Source organism: Pseudorca crassidens, chromosome 6, assembly GCF_039906515.1.
Source record: "Pseudorca crassidens isolate mPseCra1 chromosome 6, mPseCra1.hap1, whole genome shotgun sequence".
NCBI lineage: Eukaryota > Metazoa > Chordata > Mammalia > Artiodactyla > Delphinidae > Pseudorca > Pseudorca crassidens.
The window spans coordinates 113758558-113776258 of NC_090301.1; the positions used below are offsets into that span (position 1 = coordinate 113758558).

At 34.6% G+C, this 17701-nt stretch overlaps 1 protein-coding gene across 9 annotated transcripts in view; it reads right to left on the reverse strand.

The window, feature by feature from the left end:
• Positions 1-29: 29 nt before the first annotated feature.
• SLC35F5 (solute carrier family 35 member F5) overlaps positions 30-17701 on the reverse strand; it is a 182371-nt gene continuing 164699 nt past the window's right edge. For all 9 annotated transcript variants that reach the window (XM_067742143.1, XM_067742144.1, XM_067742139.1 and 6 more), the window contains 6 exons: positions 16141-16245; positions 12799-12958; positions 8143-8233; positions 4647-4801; positions 4042-4128; positions 30-877 (listed from right to left, as the gene is read on the reverse strand). In XM_067742143.1, the coding sequence (XP_067598244.1) occupies positions 4053-4128; positions 4647-4801; positions 8143-8233; positions 12799-12958; positions 16141-16245 (587 nt within the window). In that variant the 3' untranslated portion in view covers positions 30-877; positions 4042-4052. The remainder of the gene's footprint in view (positions 878-4041; positions 4129-4646; positions 4802-8142; positions 8234-12798; positions 12959-16140; positions 16246-17701) is intronic.

Genomic DNA, 17701 nt, shown 5'->3' on the forward strand with positions numbered 1-17701 from the left:
CCAATTGATAGATCTATAATACACACACATATATATAAACATTTTATTTTAATAATACTCTTTATCACTTCAATTTACATCATTCCATTATGAAAATGTTTAATTGAAGAGAGGATATTTCTTCAAAACTCTAAATAAGCAGAGCTTTATCAATTAAACTTACAGCAATACAGTCTTTAGAAGTACATGATTCTTCATTTTACAATAATACTTCTCCTTTAAAAATTTGTCATGGTTTGTCACAGATTTAAAGTAGAAGGCACCTAATGCTATGAAAGGATAATACAGTATATGTAGTGTAAGTGAACCAGATCTTTTCTCAAGTATCGATTCTTTCTAAAGTCCTACCAAATTTGTGTGAATATATTTGCTGCATAAATTAAACATTTTTCGTGTTGTTAATTTGTAATATTCTACAAAACTCAAAAATATAATCCGTACCTATTATAGGCAGCTTATTTTAGCATTTTACCTGTAAGAAACACCAATCTATATACTTAAAATGATTTCTTGAAAACATTTTCATAATATAGTCCAGCATTTAACAAATAATATGTGAAAATAAAGTCTCCAGAACATTAAAATTGTATCCCTTGATTAGTCCAAATTATTTCATCAGCTGAATTCCTTGAGATGTGTAAGGCAGGTTGGTCCTTTAGATGGACTGTAGACTGAAACTTCCTATAACTGTAGTGATATGTACACAGCTACATAGCAAAGTACTTCATTATGAAAATGAAGAAAACAGACAAGAGGAAAATATGTTTTAGAGTTCCAAAGAACTGAAACTGTTATTTTTCAGACTAGGCACTGAAACATTTTTCTACAAAAACTTGCCAGAGATTGTCTCTTCACCGTATATTGTTCCATTATCAAGCTAAAAATAAAAACAAACACGGGATCATCATTAGATTACAACTGTCATAGCTTTAATTTCTATAGTTTATATTCTAAAAAGAAAATTATCTTACCATTGGAATATATATCAAACACAGCCTATATACTTAATAACTGGATACCAGAACTTGAGGTGAGTTCTAAGAACTCATGAAAGTGACTTCTACAGCAATGTCAAAGGCTGACATCCAACACTACTTTAAGATCACATAATAACAGTTTTATTCAAGGTACATTCCACCATTACCCCTGTCAAGACAAAGACTGCTGCCCAACCTGCCCTACTTTATTCTACTCTATTGTAGTCCATCTTCTTCAGTCTTCACTATCTCCTCTTTATCCAGCTCTCACTTCCAAAAATATCTGGGTGAGGGTGGGTATGAGTGTGAGTATGGGAATAATGCACAGCATACTAGGGAGGGAAAATGTATAAATTATAGCATTAAAAAGTTTTAAAGAATAATTATTTGCATTTTTTTAATTTTAAAAATTAAAACAATTTTAAAAGAGCAAAATATACATAGTTCTACTCTGTCCCCAAAACCTCAGTAAAAAGATAATAAAGGGATTTTTTTAAAAAAGTATAAACCACATGGACATAGAGAAGAACAGAGACAAGAAAAGAGCAGCCAACTCTTAGCTAGCAATGAAGAAATACAACCAGATGCCTCTGTAAGGAGGGGTGAAGAAACAACTAAAAGTAGGCAGATTGGTACAAAGTTTATAGAAAAAGCAGTCAGACACTCAGATGCCCGCCCCTCACGTTTCACAGCTGGGCAAGTGCCTCTTCTCTATCCCAGGAGAAGATCTGAGGTTCATTCTCCAAAAAGGGTAGTAACAGAGGGTCTCTGGACTGGGGAAATGCCAGGCACAATCCTACATGGCTCAGGTAAAAGTAACATTTATATAGGCATAACAATGTAAACACTGATTACACATCTATTCAAAATCACAGGATAAATATCCTGGGATGATGAGGAGGTAGGAATGATACAGGGCTGGAAGGCAGGCAAGTGCAGTGGGAGCAGAGGAGGGGGAAACTGAAAGTAACCTGTCCTCATGTGCCATAGTGGGAAAACCAGCTGAAGAGGCCTGAAACTGAGAAATCAAGAAATAGAAGTATAAGCATGGTACTTAGATGGAGAGGAAAATATGAAACAAATCAATGAAGAGTTTAAAGGGTGGGAGTTCCTCAGGGTGGGAAAAGAATGAAAGCAGGATAGGCAGTGCAGGGCAGGGGATAGCTCCATTGTACAATAAGAATTGTAGAACTCTAACTCTTCAAACTATGTGCATATATAACCATCCTAAGAGGAAAAACTAGAATAAAAAAAGACCAATCAAAGAAAAACATAAAACCAAGACAAACAGCCTTGGGTTAGAGGTGAATTTACCATGAAGATAAACTTAAGCTTCATGGCCAATGTGAGTGCAAGGAGTTGACAGGAGTTGTTCAATGTTCTAGGTGAAGAGGGGAAGCCCAGGTGTAACCAAGAAACATTTCAATATAAATCGTCTAAAGTTATCTCAGAAGAAAGGGACCAGAATTTCCAGAATTTCAGTAATTTATTGTGATCTCTTGCTCTAAATAAATAATTGCTTTCCTACCTACCAAAGATATACGGTGGATATATTTCAAGGACTCATTAAGAGAAACATAAACTATCATGTACTCTTTCTGTCATGTAAGAAATATACAAGATACTATTTCTTAAAATTAAAAAAAAATGTGGAAATGTTCTCGAAACATTGTTAAGTGAAAAGCATAGTCAGAGAATCAGGATATATATTGTGCGAGTTGTGGTAAACACACACACATACATGGAGAAGAGACTGGATATACGCTGAAGTATTACATTTTTTCTTAATTTTATACTCAGAAAAAAATATTTTTCTAAAGTGTATCATTAAGTAAAATGATGACCATTAGCATGAATATAAGTAATAGTTAAAACTTGGAATCACAGGCTTCCCTGGTGGCACAGTGGTTGAGAGTCCGTCTGCTGATGCAGGGGACGCGGTTTCGTGCCCCGGTCCGGGAAGATCCCACATGCCGTGGAGCGGCTGGGCCCGTGAGCTGTGGCCACTGGGCCTGTGCATCCGGAGCCTGTGCTCCACGACGGGAGAGGCCACAGCAGTGAGAGGCCCGCGTACCGCAAAAAAAAAAAAAAAAAAAAACTTGGAATCACTTGTGATTATTTTGTAGAGTATAGAAATAGCAAATCACAATGTTTTGTACCTGGATCTAACAGCGTTGTAGTTCAAGTATAATTTAATTTTAAAAAATAGATAAAAAAAATTTAATTGCCTTATTTTAGGACCATCTTGTCAATTTCCACAAGAAAGCTCGTTAGAATATTGACTGGGATTGCACTCAATCTATAGATCAGTTTAGGGATAACTGGCTTTTTAATAGTACATCTTAAAGGGTTGAGTCATTCAACCCATGAACACATTATTATATCTCTCCATTTACTCATATCTCTAATTTTTCTCTGAATTATTTTTTAGTTTTCCATCTACAAGTCTTGTACAATGTTTGTTAAATGTACTTGTAGGTATTTTTAAAAGTTCATTGTTTATGGAATTTTTCTTAATTTCATTTAATTATTGTTCATTGCTACATACAGAAATAATAGGAAGATTTTTTTATATTGACACTGTATATGTGATCTTGCTAAACTCAATTATTCTAGTAACTTTTTTTGCTAATTCCTTAGAATTTCTAAATATAATCATGCAATCTGCAACTGAATACAATTTTACTTCTTCCTTTTCAAAAAGCAAACAAACAAACAAAACTTGGGAATCACTTAATTCGACTCAGGTACTATATTGTATGTGTTTTAAACTTACCAAGTATTTAATTCTTCTAACAACTTTGTGAGGGAGGTTCTACTGCAACCCCATTTTACAGATAAGAAAGCTGAGGCACAGTGAGGTTAAGAACGTTGCATAAAGTCACAGAGCTAGTACATAGAGAAGCTGGAATTGGAACCCATGAAGTTTGACTCCAGAATTGGACTCCCTTAGCCTCTAAGCTGTATTGCCTCTCAAACAACTAATAATGGAAAATCGATTCTGTATTTGAGCAATACAAGAATAAGAACCTTATTCAATACTACTGTCAGCTAACATACAAACCTGGACTACAGCTAACTAGCTCCATCCTCCTGAGAAACACCGTGCATAGGAATGAGACTCTCACACTGTTCGCTGTCTTCTGGAACCCTTAAAAAAAGACAATAGTTAGGAAAGCTTTAGACCTAAGGAACCCTTAAAAATGATCTACTCCACTGGCTGAGGCTTGAGGTCAGACCTAAGACAAGGTCAAGATTCCCCAACAAATTGTCCCAAATTCTTTTTAGAGTAGAATGTAAAAAGGTTTCTCTCTCTTAAAAAGAAAGAAATTGAAAAAAAATGGAGGCAATGTTATCATATTTTATTATGAATTTTTTTCAAACAAACAAATGTTTTCTACATATAAATTTGTTTTAGCAAAGCAGTAAGCACTTTGGTTGCACCTGTGAATCAAAACTTTTTTTTTTTTTTAAAAAAGCAATTGGGAAGAAACTATCTTATCACCTGAAGGGTCTGAACAAATTCTTTTATCTGGCACTGTACATATAAAATTATAATCTTTTAAAAATTCTTCACAGAATCTCTAAAAAGCTAGGCCAGCATGATATGATTCCTAATTTACTTAGTAAACATTATTTTTAAAAAATCTGTATTAGAACTTAACCTACCTCTGAATTCGATGTTTTCTGCATATAAAGGCAAAAATTCTTCTGATTCCCACCATCACAGGATCCCAATTATTATAATGGCACAGGAGAGTTACAATAAAAAATGAAAAAAATACAGGGATAGCGCCTGCAAAAAATAACCAAGAAAACTGCACCTAAAAATAAGAGATAGAAGAAAAACAAAACACCCACAATTACCATTAAGACAATTTTCCCTTTAACGTAAGTTTTCCACTTATGATAACTTGCAGGAATAAAGTAAAACACCAAGAAAATAATACTAATCTTTGACAACATTTTAAGTATGTTATTATTAAATATAAGGATTCAGGACTTCAACATATTAACCACTTGCTTAAATTACCAACAAAAATACTTCTTGCTTGGAAAATAGCCTAAAGGAAAGCATGCTTTTCACTAATAAGTACAGGCATAGTACATAAGAAACAGAATTATGAAATTTTAAGCATTTGCCTTACACATCACATTGCCCATTTTTTCTTTACTGATTACTGCCTGTTCTCAAGTTGATTCTTCCCCTTTAGTTCCTGAAGTCATTTTTAAAAACTCCCACTTTTGAAAAACTAGGTTATGCTATTGCTATGATATGTTGTGTTATGTTATGGTTCTTAAGACAGTACTAAAAACAGATGAAACTCAAGTAAAACTTTTGCAAACATTTTATTGATGAAATATAGCTTGATTATCTAGTAACAAATGAAACAGAAATTTTCAAAAGGAAATCATAACTAAGTAAAATAAAGATTACAAAGAGAAATACTTTCAGGGGTGAGGAGCCCTCAGATCGCCAAGCCTGACCCTCCAATCCATCATTTTATCAGGGTCGTCAAGAAAATTAAAAATGAGACACCATAAAGTTACCAAAACAAAAAAAAAATCATTCTTTCCTTTACCATCTAGATTCAACTAAGGATCAAAAACAATTGCTAAAAAGAGCCTGCACTGATTAACTATTGAGACTTAGCTGCAACACACTGGTGGTTTGCTTTCAAAATAATGACAAAAACAGTAACTCCTATCTTTAAAATAGGGAAGAAAAATTGCTTGCCCTCTCTAAGCATTAAAAAAATGAGGCTGAGAATCAAAGGCAAGACTCCCTCTTGTGGAAAACATATACTATTCCATTTCATACCACCCATTAGTCAGAGTAAAGGGGTTTTGTGAGAATAATGGTTTCTTTTATGAGGGACTCATAATGCGTAACACAAGAAAAACCACTGACAACTTTTAACATGCACGTCCTGCTTGTGTGGTACACACACACAGGCTGAGTCAGGATAAGAACACCCAGCAGTAAGTACTAAAAAGCCTTCACACTGTTATCAAAGTATTGGTATGACATATTCTTGGAATATTTGCCAGAATATTTAATAATCTAGAAAAACCATGCTGAACTTAAATGACCGAAGAAAGGAAAAAGTATAAAGAACTTCTGACTAATGAGAGTTAAAAATGCAGATATAGTTGATAGAATGATTTCATGAATATTCAACTAAAAACCCTATTTTAGAACTGAAAAAAGCAAACTTTATAAAGGTAAGTAAAACTCTAGATGACTTTTAAAGGCAAAGTTCACTTTTAACAATGCAGTTATTTATATGCTGCTGAATAATTAAAAAAAACTTTTAATTTGATTTCCAACAAGCTACGAAGACAATTTTTTTTAAATGAAGACATTTATTAACAATGAAAACTGCCTAAGTAAACAAAAAGAGTCTAACTCCTGAATATATCTGAATATAAACCTGAAAACAATCAGGGATGCTTCCTATTATACCAAATACCAACAGGTTAAAAAAATATACATTTCAAGCTCAATAAATAAAGTTGATAAATGCTAAAATTTCAGAAACTATATATAAATATGTTTGGATATTAGAACAAAAAAACCCCCAGGAAAGTAGGTTTCTCCTACCATGTTTCTATTACAGGTCTGGGGCATACCCTGCTACTTTTACCAGAAGGTATCTTCCTGCCCTCAATTCCCACCAAAGGCCCAGCCTACTCATTTAACTGATTCCCTAATCTTGATGCAAAGACAATCAAGAAATGACTGTTGGTATGTTTTTCTAATCTATTATATATACACACATTTTTCCCTTGTGTTTTGCCTTCATCTTAAAATATTTGAACAAATGACATAATCATTTAATCAAATTAAATCCGCTGTTACAGTTCTTTTTAAAAAATTCAAAAGTAAAATTAACCTTCAATTTTTATTTTTCAAATCTGCAAAAAAGCCGATGTTTTCAAAGTATCAGTATGGTAAACTTCATTTACACAGCAATCTACCAAAATCCTCTAATAAGCAGCACTTCCCTAGTTTCACTAGAATAATTTTGGTTGATATTCAAGATTATGACCCTGAGATATGGAAAGACCTGGATATTATTTAAATCTATAAAAGGATTTAATGATGTATGACTTTAGTGTTACATATATTTTATAATATTCACATTTTTTGAAAATGCATGGTATATGTAAGATAAGTAATTCTCAATTACAAAAATTTCCATTCTTAACCATGACAGATAAATTAGAATTTATTGAACCATAAAACAAAATTAAATACCACAGAATTGTTTTTTTAAATAAAGAGGATACATATCACTGAGAGTATTTTGCCTTTATCCTAAAAACTGCATGAAGATCTAAAGAAAAATAAAAATCTGATTTTAACTTCTACGCATTATAAGTCTTTGGGCTTTCAAGTATTTCTTCTTCAAACTATATTAAACCAAACCACACACACACATTGTTTTGTTACTTAATATTGGCATTAAAAGCTTACAAATATTGAACTGAGTGATAAAAGGCTACACATCTTTTAGTGTGAGCCAGTGGCACATCTTTTTCTCCCTAGTACCCCTAGAAGCACTAAAGAAACTTCTCCCTTTGGGCTGCTGGGAGGGACTCTCCACCCCAATTCTCTTTTCTGCAATGTTATCACGGCCAGCATTTATCAAAAGAACCCTCACATTCAGACCAGGACTTCACAGACGAGGAAAGGAGCACCCGCCCTGGTGAGTCCAGACAGAAATGAGCAATCACTGAGAAACGACGTTATTCCTGTGCCGCTCACATCTATGGGAGTATTAACATAGTGTTAAGAAACCTTTGCAGTCTATGTTAGAAATCAAAACACTACTATTTATATGATTAAACTATATCCCCTATTCCATACCACTGACTCACCAAAGAACATCTGGAACATAATCAGCTCCAAAACTGGAGAACTATATATAAAGACACTGCCCTTAATTTAGAAATTAAGGAAAAATATTGAAAGGCTAAAAAATGCAACACATTACCCATTTCTTTGGTACTTTTTATATCTCTTTGTAGTAAAACAGCTTGGAAGAGAAGGCATCAAGTATTATTCATGGTCGTCTTTATAATTTAGTCACATTCCTTACCTTTCATTAGCTCTGTTTTAATAATACACTTAAAATATCTAATAAATAGTTTGCCTTACCTTTTGCATACACATGTCAGCTATTATGGACAGAGGTATTGTAAGGCTTAGTGCAAGTGTGCCTATCAGTGATGAGGTAAGAAAGCAGCCCCTAAAAAGAAAAAAGAAAATATACATTTCCATATCAAAAAAGTAAAAGAACCAAAGAAAAACAATGATCAAAAACTATCTATCTTACAACATAGGCAAGAGAGATCAGGAGCAAAAATAAAAGCTCAGGATGGACTAAGACATAATGAAAAATAAAGTTACTAAGATCATTCTTACAGTTTATCTTCAAATATTAAAAATCCAATATATAAGTATACAAATTTCAAAAGACTTTATGCTATTTTCTAGATCTGCTTACAGACGTTATTCAACTTTTGATGTATAGCTTATATTTTATTAACATTTTTAATAAAACTGTCAAAAGAGTTGTTACAGTTTTGTGATAATGATACTCAGCTAACAAAGGAAACAGCTATATTAAAATTTCAGGACAATGCCTCATAACACAGACTTTAACAAAGTGATAAGCCAACAGGTGGGTCTGTCATTAAAGCAAAAATATCTCACCCTCATTAAAAACTAAAGTAGTCTTTAGATGTGTGCTGCTCTTTTGATTTGGCTTAATATCGGAAAAAAAGAACTTGAGTATTTTTCAGGGATATTTCCTTGTTGTTTTTCATTTTTCTAGCAATTGTCCTAACCAAAACCTAAGCTCTTCATTTTATTTTCACCTTGAACTATCAATGTTGGTATCAAATTTTGACATACCAATTGCATATAATTTTATATAGTTGAAGGAAAAAAATGAAGGAAAGCATTATATTGAATAGATATTTGGGTATATAAGAAGAAAATGAATTATAGGCCAAGATAAAACCATAATGTATATAATTAGGACTACAGACCCATGGAAATTATAGGCAAGTAAATTCTAGCTCAGTATATGTTAAGATTAACAATGCTGTCCTACAATAAAAGAGGCTATCTCTTGATAAAGTGTCACTTGAAGTATTCACCAGAGGCTGGACAATTAGTTCTTATTGATGTGGTAAAGAAAACTCAAGCGGCTAGTCCACTATTCATGAGCTGATCTGTGAAAAGAGGGTTCAGGGATCAAATATCATTTTTTTTAATTAAAATTTTTTTTAATTCATTCATTTATTTATTTATTGGCCACACTGCAAGACTTGCAGGCGGGATCTTAGTTCCAGGACCAGGAATCAAACTGGGGCCCCCGCAGGGAAAGCGCTGAGTCCTAACCACTGGACCACCAGGGAATTCTCTTGTTTTTTTTTTTAATGCAGTATATGTTCTTAGAGATTTATAATGCAAAGTAGAATCACACTGAGTCTGAGATGAAGTATTAAAAACCCTGTTTGACTTATACCAGCTTTTCCCAATTTAGCTGATGGCTGAATACATCTGATTTATTTTTTTTAATTAATTAATTTACTTATTTATTTTTTGGCCGAGGCACGCGGCACGCAGGATCTTAGTTCCGTAACCAGGGATCGAACCTGTGCCCCCTGCAGTGGAAGCGCAGAGTCCTAACCACCAGACCACCAGGGAATTCCCCATTTGATCTATTATTCATTCAACATGCTCCAGGAAATGCTAAGACAGAGGACTAGGTGGATAATCTCACATCTATACTAGCAGTACGATATATGGAGTTAACAGTGAACTTAAAAAAATTTTTTGCCAATAAACAATGAGTGACAAGTACACATCTTTAATTTCCAAAAAATTCACAGCTGCACTTCTAAATCTTTAGTATATTACTCAGCACCTGATTATATATGCTGAAGTTTGTTGTCTATTTATAGTTAAACATGCAATAATCTTGCTTTCCTAGAAAGAAATCATCATACACGCAGAGATTATGACTTCTGATTTAACTATTTTTAATGATCTAAAAAGGTATAAAATACATAGATATGCTCCTTATAACTGTTTTGAATTACCAACAACACCTAGAATTAAAGGGATATGAAGTTTGTTTCATTACTGACTAACTTACTGCTTTTGAGTTGTAACCATAAGTACTCTTAAATGCTTGAGTGTAGAAGTATATCTGAAAAATAAACCTTTTTGAGGTCCTGCAAAATCCACCCCAGGTAAGGATAAACATAGCTTTGATCATAATATATGATCTTGAGTGTCCAGTTTAGTCAACAATAAACACTCATATACACAGTTGGGAATATACATTGTGTTCCTTCTGTAGAGAATAACTTTGCAATCCTCTCAAAATCAAAAGTCTACACGTTTGGGGCTTCCCTGGTGGCGCAGTGGTTGAGAGTCCGCCTGCCGATGCAGGGGACACGGGTTCGTGCCCCGGGTCCGGGAGGATCCCACGTGCCGCGGAGCGGCTGGGCCTGTGAGCCATGGCCGCTGGGCCTGCGTGTCCGGAGCCTGTGCTGCACAGCGGGAGAGATCACAACAGTGAAAGGCCTGCGTACCGCAAAAAAAAAAAAAAGTCTACATGTTTGATTCAGTCTTTTCAGTATTTATCCTATAGAATACTTACATGTATATGCAAAAACATATATGAGGATGTTCAATGCCATATTATTTACAAAGCAGAAGACTACAAACTAAAATGTCTCTCAAGAAGGAACTGGTAAAACACATTATGTTCTATGCATTACATTACATAATAGATTGGAGCATGACAGATTAGAGTACTACATAGGCTTTAACAAAATGAATCTAGTGGCTGATATGTAAAGATTTACAAGACAGTAATTTGTGTATAGAATGATATCCATAGTTTGCATGTTAAAAATAAAACAGATTGGAGTGGGGAGGATTAAGAGACTGATAACACACTTCTGTATATACAAACAATTTTGCAGAAGGCTTAGAAGTTAATAGTGGTTGCCTCTGGGGAAAAGAAATGAAAATGTGGGGCAGAAGGGAGATTACCTTTTCATTGTAATCCATTTTGTACACTTTTGTATGGATTACTCTCTTAATTTAAAAAAAGTTAAATACAAAAAGAATAAAAATATTTCAAAACATGTTATTTATTATTTAACTATAAAATTTTCAAAGGGAGGAAACTCAGGAAAGCTCACATAACAGAGAGATTACATATGTCACAACTCATATTCATTCAACTCCAAAGCCTACATTAAAATCTGCTGACATAATGAAACTCTAGTGTATATATTTATTAAAAATAACTCTCGATAAAGAATGAGAATTTTAATATTTGTAAATTTGTGGTATAGTCCATGTTCATTATGAGTCTCAATGTAATACGAACCATACTAAACCTTTCTCTCGTCTAATATCCAAAAATTTTTTTAAATTACTTCTTTCAAATATGTAAAAACTTGCTTTGAAATTTTCTAATCTAAGCTAAACTTAGAAAAGTAGGGAATACAAACTTCTGTTAAAATACAGTGAGTGCATAATTGTTTAAAGCATATGGTTCACCGGGTTGAACCCTATGAAACTGCCATCAAAAATGGTTTAAGATCAACAATTCCTTATGGTGCAACTAAGTTCAGTCAAAACACTACCAGTAAGCAGTTTCATCTGCCCAGAACCAAGAGTGGAAAGAGGCAAGAGAAATGATAGAACAAAAGAATGAGACATATGGTATATATTAACATATAAAATAAAATATATAATTCTTTTTGGTTAAAAAAAAACGAGCACCTCAAATAATTTGTACAAAATGAGAAGATTTTGATACCAAAGAGTTTTAGATCAGCAAAGGAATTTAATTACACAAATTACTACATACAAAGTAAATCTTTAAGTACTACACGAAAGGGAGTGAGTACAGAGGATATCAAGAAAATAGAGATATTTCCTTAATTGGAGAGGGGAGAGAAATGTAGGCAGAGCATTAAGGAAGATTTGATGGAAAAGGCTATTTTTGTTGCAGTCTTTTGCAAGGGAAAACTAGTCAGTAGTCTTAAATGGTATATAATAAAATACATTTAGGAGTTTAGGTACAATTTGTGTTTCTTTTTAAGTTCGTATTAGATGGAAACAGGAGTAAGTATTAAGCTCTCTATTTGAAGTTTTCTTAAACTCCGTATATGATACTGCTGTCAAACTATTTTAAGATTATTATCATATATCAACATAGTTGATATTACAACATATCAAACTACGTTAAAATCTCAAGTTAATCAGAGCTTAGGGTTTATATATCTGCCTCACTCATATGAAAAGTCCTGAGAATAAACAAAACAAAAAAGTCTATGAGCAACCAAACAGACATTCCAAAGTCTCCTGAATAAGCAAAGTCCCCAGATTCTCACTTAGAATTCATGTATTCTTACCTGGGATACACATCTCCTAAGTGTGACTGTCCATTAGATAATGATGCCTTTAATTAGCATAACACTCTACTTTCTAAAACATTCTATAAATTCAGATCATTCATATTCATTTATTCGTTCAGCAAAATTCACGAGCTCTTTCTATGTGCAAGCCACTACTCTATGCAATGGGTACACAGAAATTAAAAAAACAAAACACAGTTCCTGCTCTAATGGGGTTACTGTATTAAGCTATAAGTGTGTGGGGTGGGAAGGTGCACAGGAGGGGCCATCAGAAGACAGAAGAAATAGAAATGCTTAAACTAGCCAAAAGTCAATAAACTCATAACTAATAAATCATAGGGTATTAAACAGTACATACCACAACCACAGGAACTCTGAGAGCACTGTTCCAATAAGGCCATTAATGATAATGCACATTAATACTACTTTATTGGGAAACTCAAAGTCCTCAAATCCAGTATAATGAAGTAAAAAGAAACCTGGCCATAAGAGCAGCAGATTAAAGAGACCTACAAAACCTAAACATGTATAGAAGAGAGAAAAGTTAGTAACTGTGATTTATTTCAATTTTCCAAACTTATAACTCTACAATAAGAAAACGCTAGATTTTGCACAAAGGGCTTCAACAGGTTTCCTTAACTGAAATTTCTGTTACTTTTTTTTTTTTTCCTGTTACTTTTGTTTTTAAGTAAGTCTTATGGAGAGATCAACACTAGAAAAAACTTTATCAAGCAACTGGTGATCACTGAGTCTTCAAGGTTCAACTATCCCACTGTAAGGAGCAACTACTGCAGAACAAACCACTTAGAACAATTCAGAAAGAAGGGTTGCTAATCTTAGATTATAATAATGTAGTGTCCTAGAACTTAAAGGAATAACTGGTGCGTGTATGTGTGTGTGTATTCAGCCTAAATTATTAAGAGGAACTAGACGGTTTACTCTCTGATTCGAATCATATTTATGTTTAAAGCACCCGTGCTATGCTAGGAATAATGGAGGAGGGTCCCCTAAAAAGATAAAATTTTTGCTTCCCGCCTTCCCAAGAGCTCATAAGCTAGTCTGTGAGATTACACACATACGCCAATAGCTATTCAAGTATGAATTAAGCATGGACTATGTGTAAAGGAAGGCTATAATATTTAGTGGTTAAGTGTGTGCTCTGCCGTCTGATTGCCCTGGGTTCCAATCCCAGCTCTACCATTCACTAGTACTGTAATCTTTAGGCAAACTTTAGGCAAGATGCTCAACCTCTTATAAACCTCAGTTTTCCAATCTATAAGTGTAAAACAATATTTAATTAGGTTACTAGGAAGATTAGACAAACATAAAATACACACAGTACATGGCATGGAGTAAATAGTTAATAAAGGCTAGCTATTATTATTATAGAAACATAAGCTTATATAAGACTACAACATGTGAATGTAAAGAAAAAAATATTATAATCTTATAGTAGTTTTTATTGGACTTTGTAAATAGTTTAACACCACAATTCCACTATGAGATCCAGAGGTAACTATAGAGCTTTCCTAAAAGAAAATTAAATTACAGTAGGTATGTATTTTATATTTGCTGCTAAATAATAAACTAGTATTTAGGATGCCTAGTTACATCTTAATAGGGCTGGAGCACCTACTCTCATCTGCTGCTGAAGACTCACAAGACCTGCCTTCTCTGAAGGACTGTCTTGGACAGCGACCAAGTCTGCCTTTCCCCAGAAGTTCCCACCCCTCCCCACTCCACACCCTGCGCAGCCGAATCCTAATGGCTCTAGGCCAGGACAGCTCTGAGGAGTGCCTAGACACATTACCTGCTCCCACTGTGCTCCCTGCCCAGGGACCTGCAATGAGCTGGGCCACGCCTCAACTGTACCAGAGATCGCGTGGTTCTCTCCCCTTCTCTATTCTGCTCCTCTCACGCCCTTGCCAGTCTTTCCTGCAGGGCACCCCTTCAATGGATCTCCCGCACCAAATCCCCGTCTCATACCCTGCTTCTAGGAAACCCAACTTAAGACACCTAGTGATAAAAATAAAAAGGAACAAAACAACACACGTACAGAAGGCTTGTATAGTATTAAAAAGCTGTTCTAATTAAAACAGCAAAATTTGGCATTATCAAGAACCAAATCTCTTTTCTGTTCCCTGAACTATGAAACCTATGAAAACCCATATTTAGTAACAACTTTTGGATCTAGAGATAAAAGATCCAAATCACTTCACCTGTTCTCTAGACCCTCCAGAAGGCAGCCACGTGCACTTCTGCTCTTCCCTAAAGTGAACACTCCAGCACAGTGGATCCACTCACTGTTCCCTGCTATGCTCTGCTCACATCCCAAAGCCGAAAGAACCCTCCACGTCCCAACCCTAACTACTACTTCTCCAATCCTATCTATTCTAAAGCCCATGTCAAATTCATACTGCTTTCCATATCATGGCACATATGAAGATTAACCAAGTTATATGTCTGTTACTACTCTCCAATAAGAGTAAATAAGCAATTTTTCTTGAAAGCTGCCAATCTTAAAAAAGAACACTGTAAAACATTAACATTTTAATCCATTCCAGATGGAATTTTCTATGACTTTAAAATAAGACATCATTAAAATTATCTTCATATTTAAAGTATAGTTATTGAATTCTCTACTTGAAAGGAACTTGAGTGATCACCCAGTCTAGCGGCTTTTCAAAGGTTTTATTTTTGTTCATTTTTAGGTGAAGATATACAAACTATTTTTAGCAGAAAAATCATTTCTACAAATTAAATTATAGTGCTAAAAAACCAACAAAGCAGAATTGCTCCAGCAGAAGCAGCAAAGGAGCCTGAGAACCAGACTCACACATGCAACGCCACCTTCTTCCAACCTTCCCAGGATCCTCCGTAAATCAGCTACTAACCTAGTCCAATCTTCTCATTTTCAGAAGAGTATGAGATAAATGAAGTTATAACAGCTAGAGTCCATGTCTCCTGGTTCCCTGTAAGCTGCACTTTGAATTCTCATCACCATGCTTCTTTATCTATTGATATTCAGATATCTTTTGTAAGATATCTTGTCAATGTGTTCTTCTTTTGCAATCCTAGATATCACAAGTTCTTTACTGAGCTGATTTCAGGCAAAGGAGAATTTATAAATCATATTAGGCATTTACCAAAATTAAGAATTGATGCCAGAAACTATAACTGGATAATTTGAAAATCTATGTCATAAAAGAATCTGAGTCTTAAAGTGCAAATGGAAAACCTTCAAAAGACCTACAATTTTTAGTAAAAACAAGTACATAGACTGAAACAGTATTATACGTATCATTTTGGGGCAGTTTCCCCAATCTTACACTTCAAAAAAGGCAAAATGTATAATACAACAGGTATACACTCACATACTTATAACAGCATAACCTGTCATATCAGTGAGGAAAATATCTGATTCACAAGCTGAAGACATTAATTTGAAAAAGGTGTTAGAAGGAATTTCTTTACCTCACACTGAGGGAATGAGCGTTTCCTCACAGGTGCACAACTATGCAGAACAAGGTAAGAGAAAAACACTGAGATTGGACTTCATAATCTTTAAAATCTAATGGTTTTAAAGAATCATATGGGGGAGTGGGGAGGAAGACTTCCCTATTCCCTCCAAAAAACAAAAATGAAAACCCTAAGTTAATCATTCAGAGTAAATAGCCTCACAAGTTAAACATAGTCTTACCAAAGAACATTGGAATATCCAATTTATCTTCTCTGTCTACTTTTCTCTTGATCATAACAATATAGACAGCATAGAGCATGGCTCCAACAAGAGACCAAATGGAACCTGTAAAAATCAAGATAATAATTTAAAGCATCTGTTCATTAACTCATTTATCACACACTTATTTAAAATCTGACACAGTCAGCTCCTATTTCAAGAAATTAGTATTCAAATATGAAAAGATAAAGTATAACCCACCTTATCCATGGCCTCCAGGAATATAGGAAGGAGGTTAAAGTATAAACAAATAAATGCAAAAACATTCACCTCAATGATCTAACCAATGTTATACGTGTTATATTACCAACTTCTTGGTATTTAATTTTGAAATGCATACTTCATATTGTCCCCTACATAAGCAATTATGACACCTGACACAGCCAACTTAACTATGCTTCCTTCCCTCTCTAAGCTGTTGTTTATATTGTTCTCCCCACTATGTATAATTTTTAATATACATTCTACCACCATTTTCAAGACCCTATTAAAGTCCCACCACTGCCACCAAGCATCCTCTTTCTACTCCACTGAAATTTCCATTCTTGTGTTCTATTTTAGATAATGTAATACTTACTATGGTTAAATATAGTGCTATTTTATTCTCTAGGGGCTTCATTTTGTTAATCATATATTATTGATTAAAATCAAAAACTCCTTGACAACTGCAAACACATAAAGTGTACTTTTTAATGTTCTAAAATATCTAACATAATGTAGGGCTCACAGTACCTGCATAATAAATATGGATTCTCTTTAATATATTAACTCGCAAGAACATTTAAGTAAGCCTTTAAAAACAGCTATATAGGGCTTCCCTGGTGGCGCAGTGGTTGAGAGTCTGCCTGCCGATGCAGGGGACACGGGTTCGTGCCCCGGTCCAGGAAGATCGCACATGCCGCGGAGCGGCTGGGCCCATGAGCCATGGCCGCTGAGCCTGCATGTCTGGAGCCTGTGCTCCGCAACGGGAGAGGCCACAGCAGTGAGAGGCCCGCGTACCGCAAAAAAACAAAACAAACAAACAATAAAAACAGCTGTTAAAGGTGCTATCTGCCAGGTGACCATATTCAATACTTTAATCAATTATCCAAAAGTCCAGTGTTTCATTAAATCTATTTATTATTACTATTACTACTAAACTATTTTTAAAAAGCAAAGGGAAAGCCTGTCAACAAAATCTCTCACACACACACAACAAATATATATATTGTTTTACACATACAGATCTGCTCTGGGTGAGAAAGAGGTAAGGCAGTTCAAGACACAGCTCCCTGGGCAGTAACCAGGAATAGTTTAGAAAGCACTGTTGTATTTAATAAACTTTAAATGTCTAAAGAAAGTATCCAGAAGGAGGGACTTCCCTGGTGGTCCAGCAGTTAAGACTCCACGCTCCCAATGCAGGGGGCCCAGGTTCAATACCTGGTCAGGGAGCTAGATCCTGCATGCTGCAACTAAAGATCCCACATGCCACAACTAAAGATCCCACATGCCGCAACTAAGATCCTGCATGCTTCAACTAATA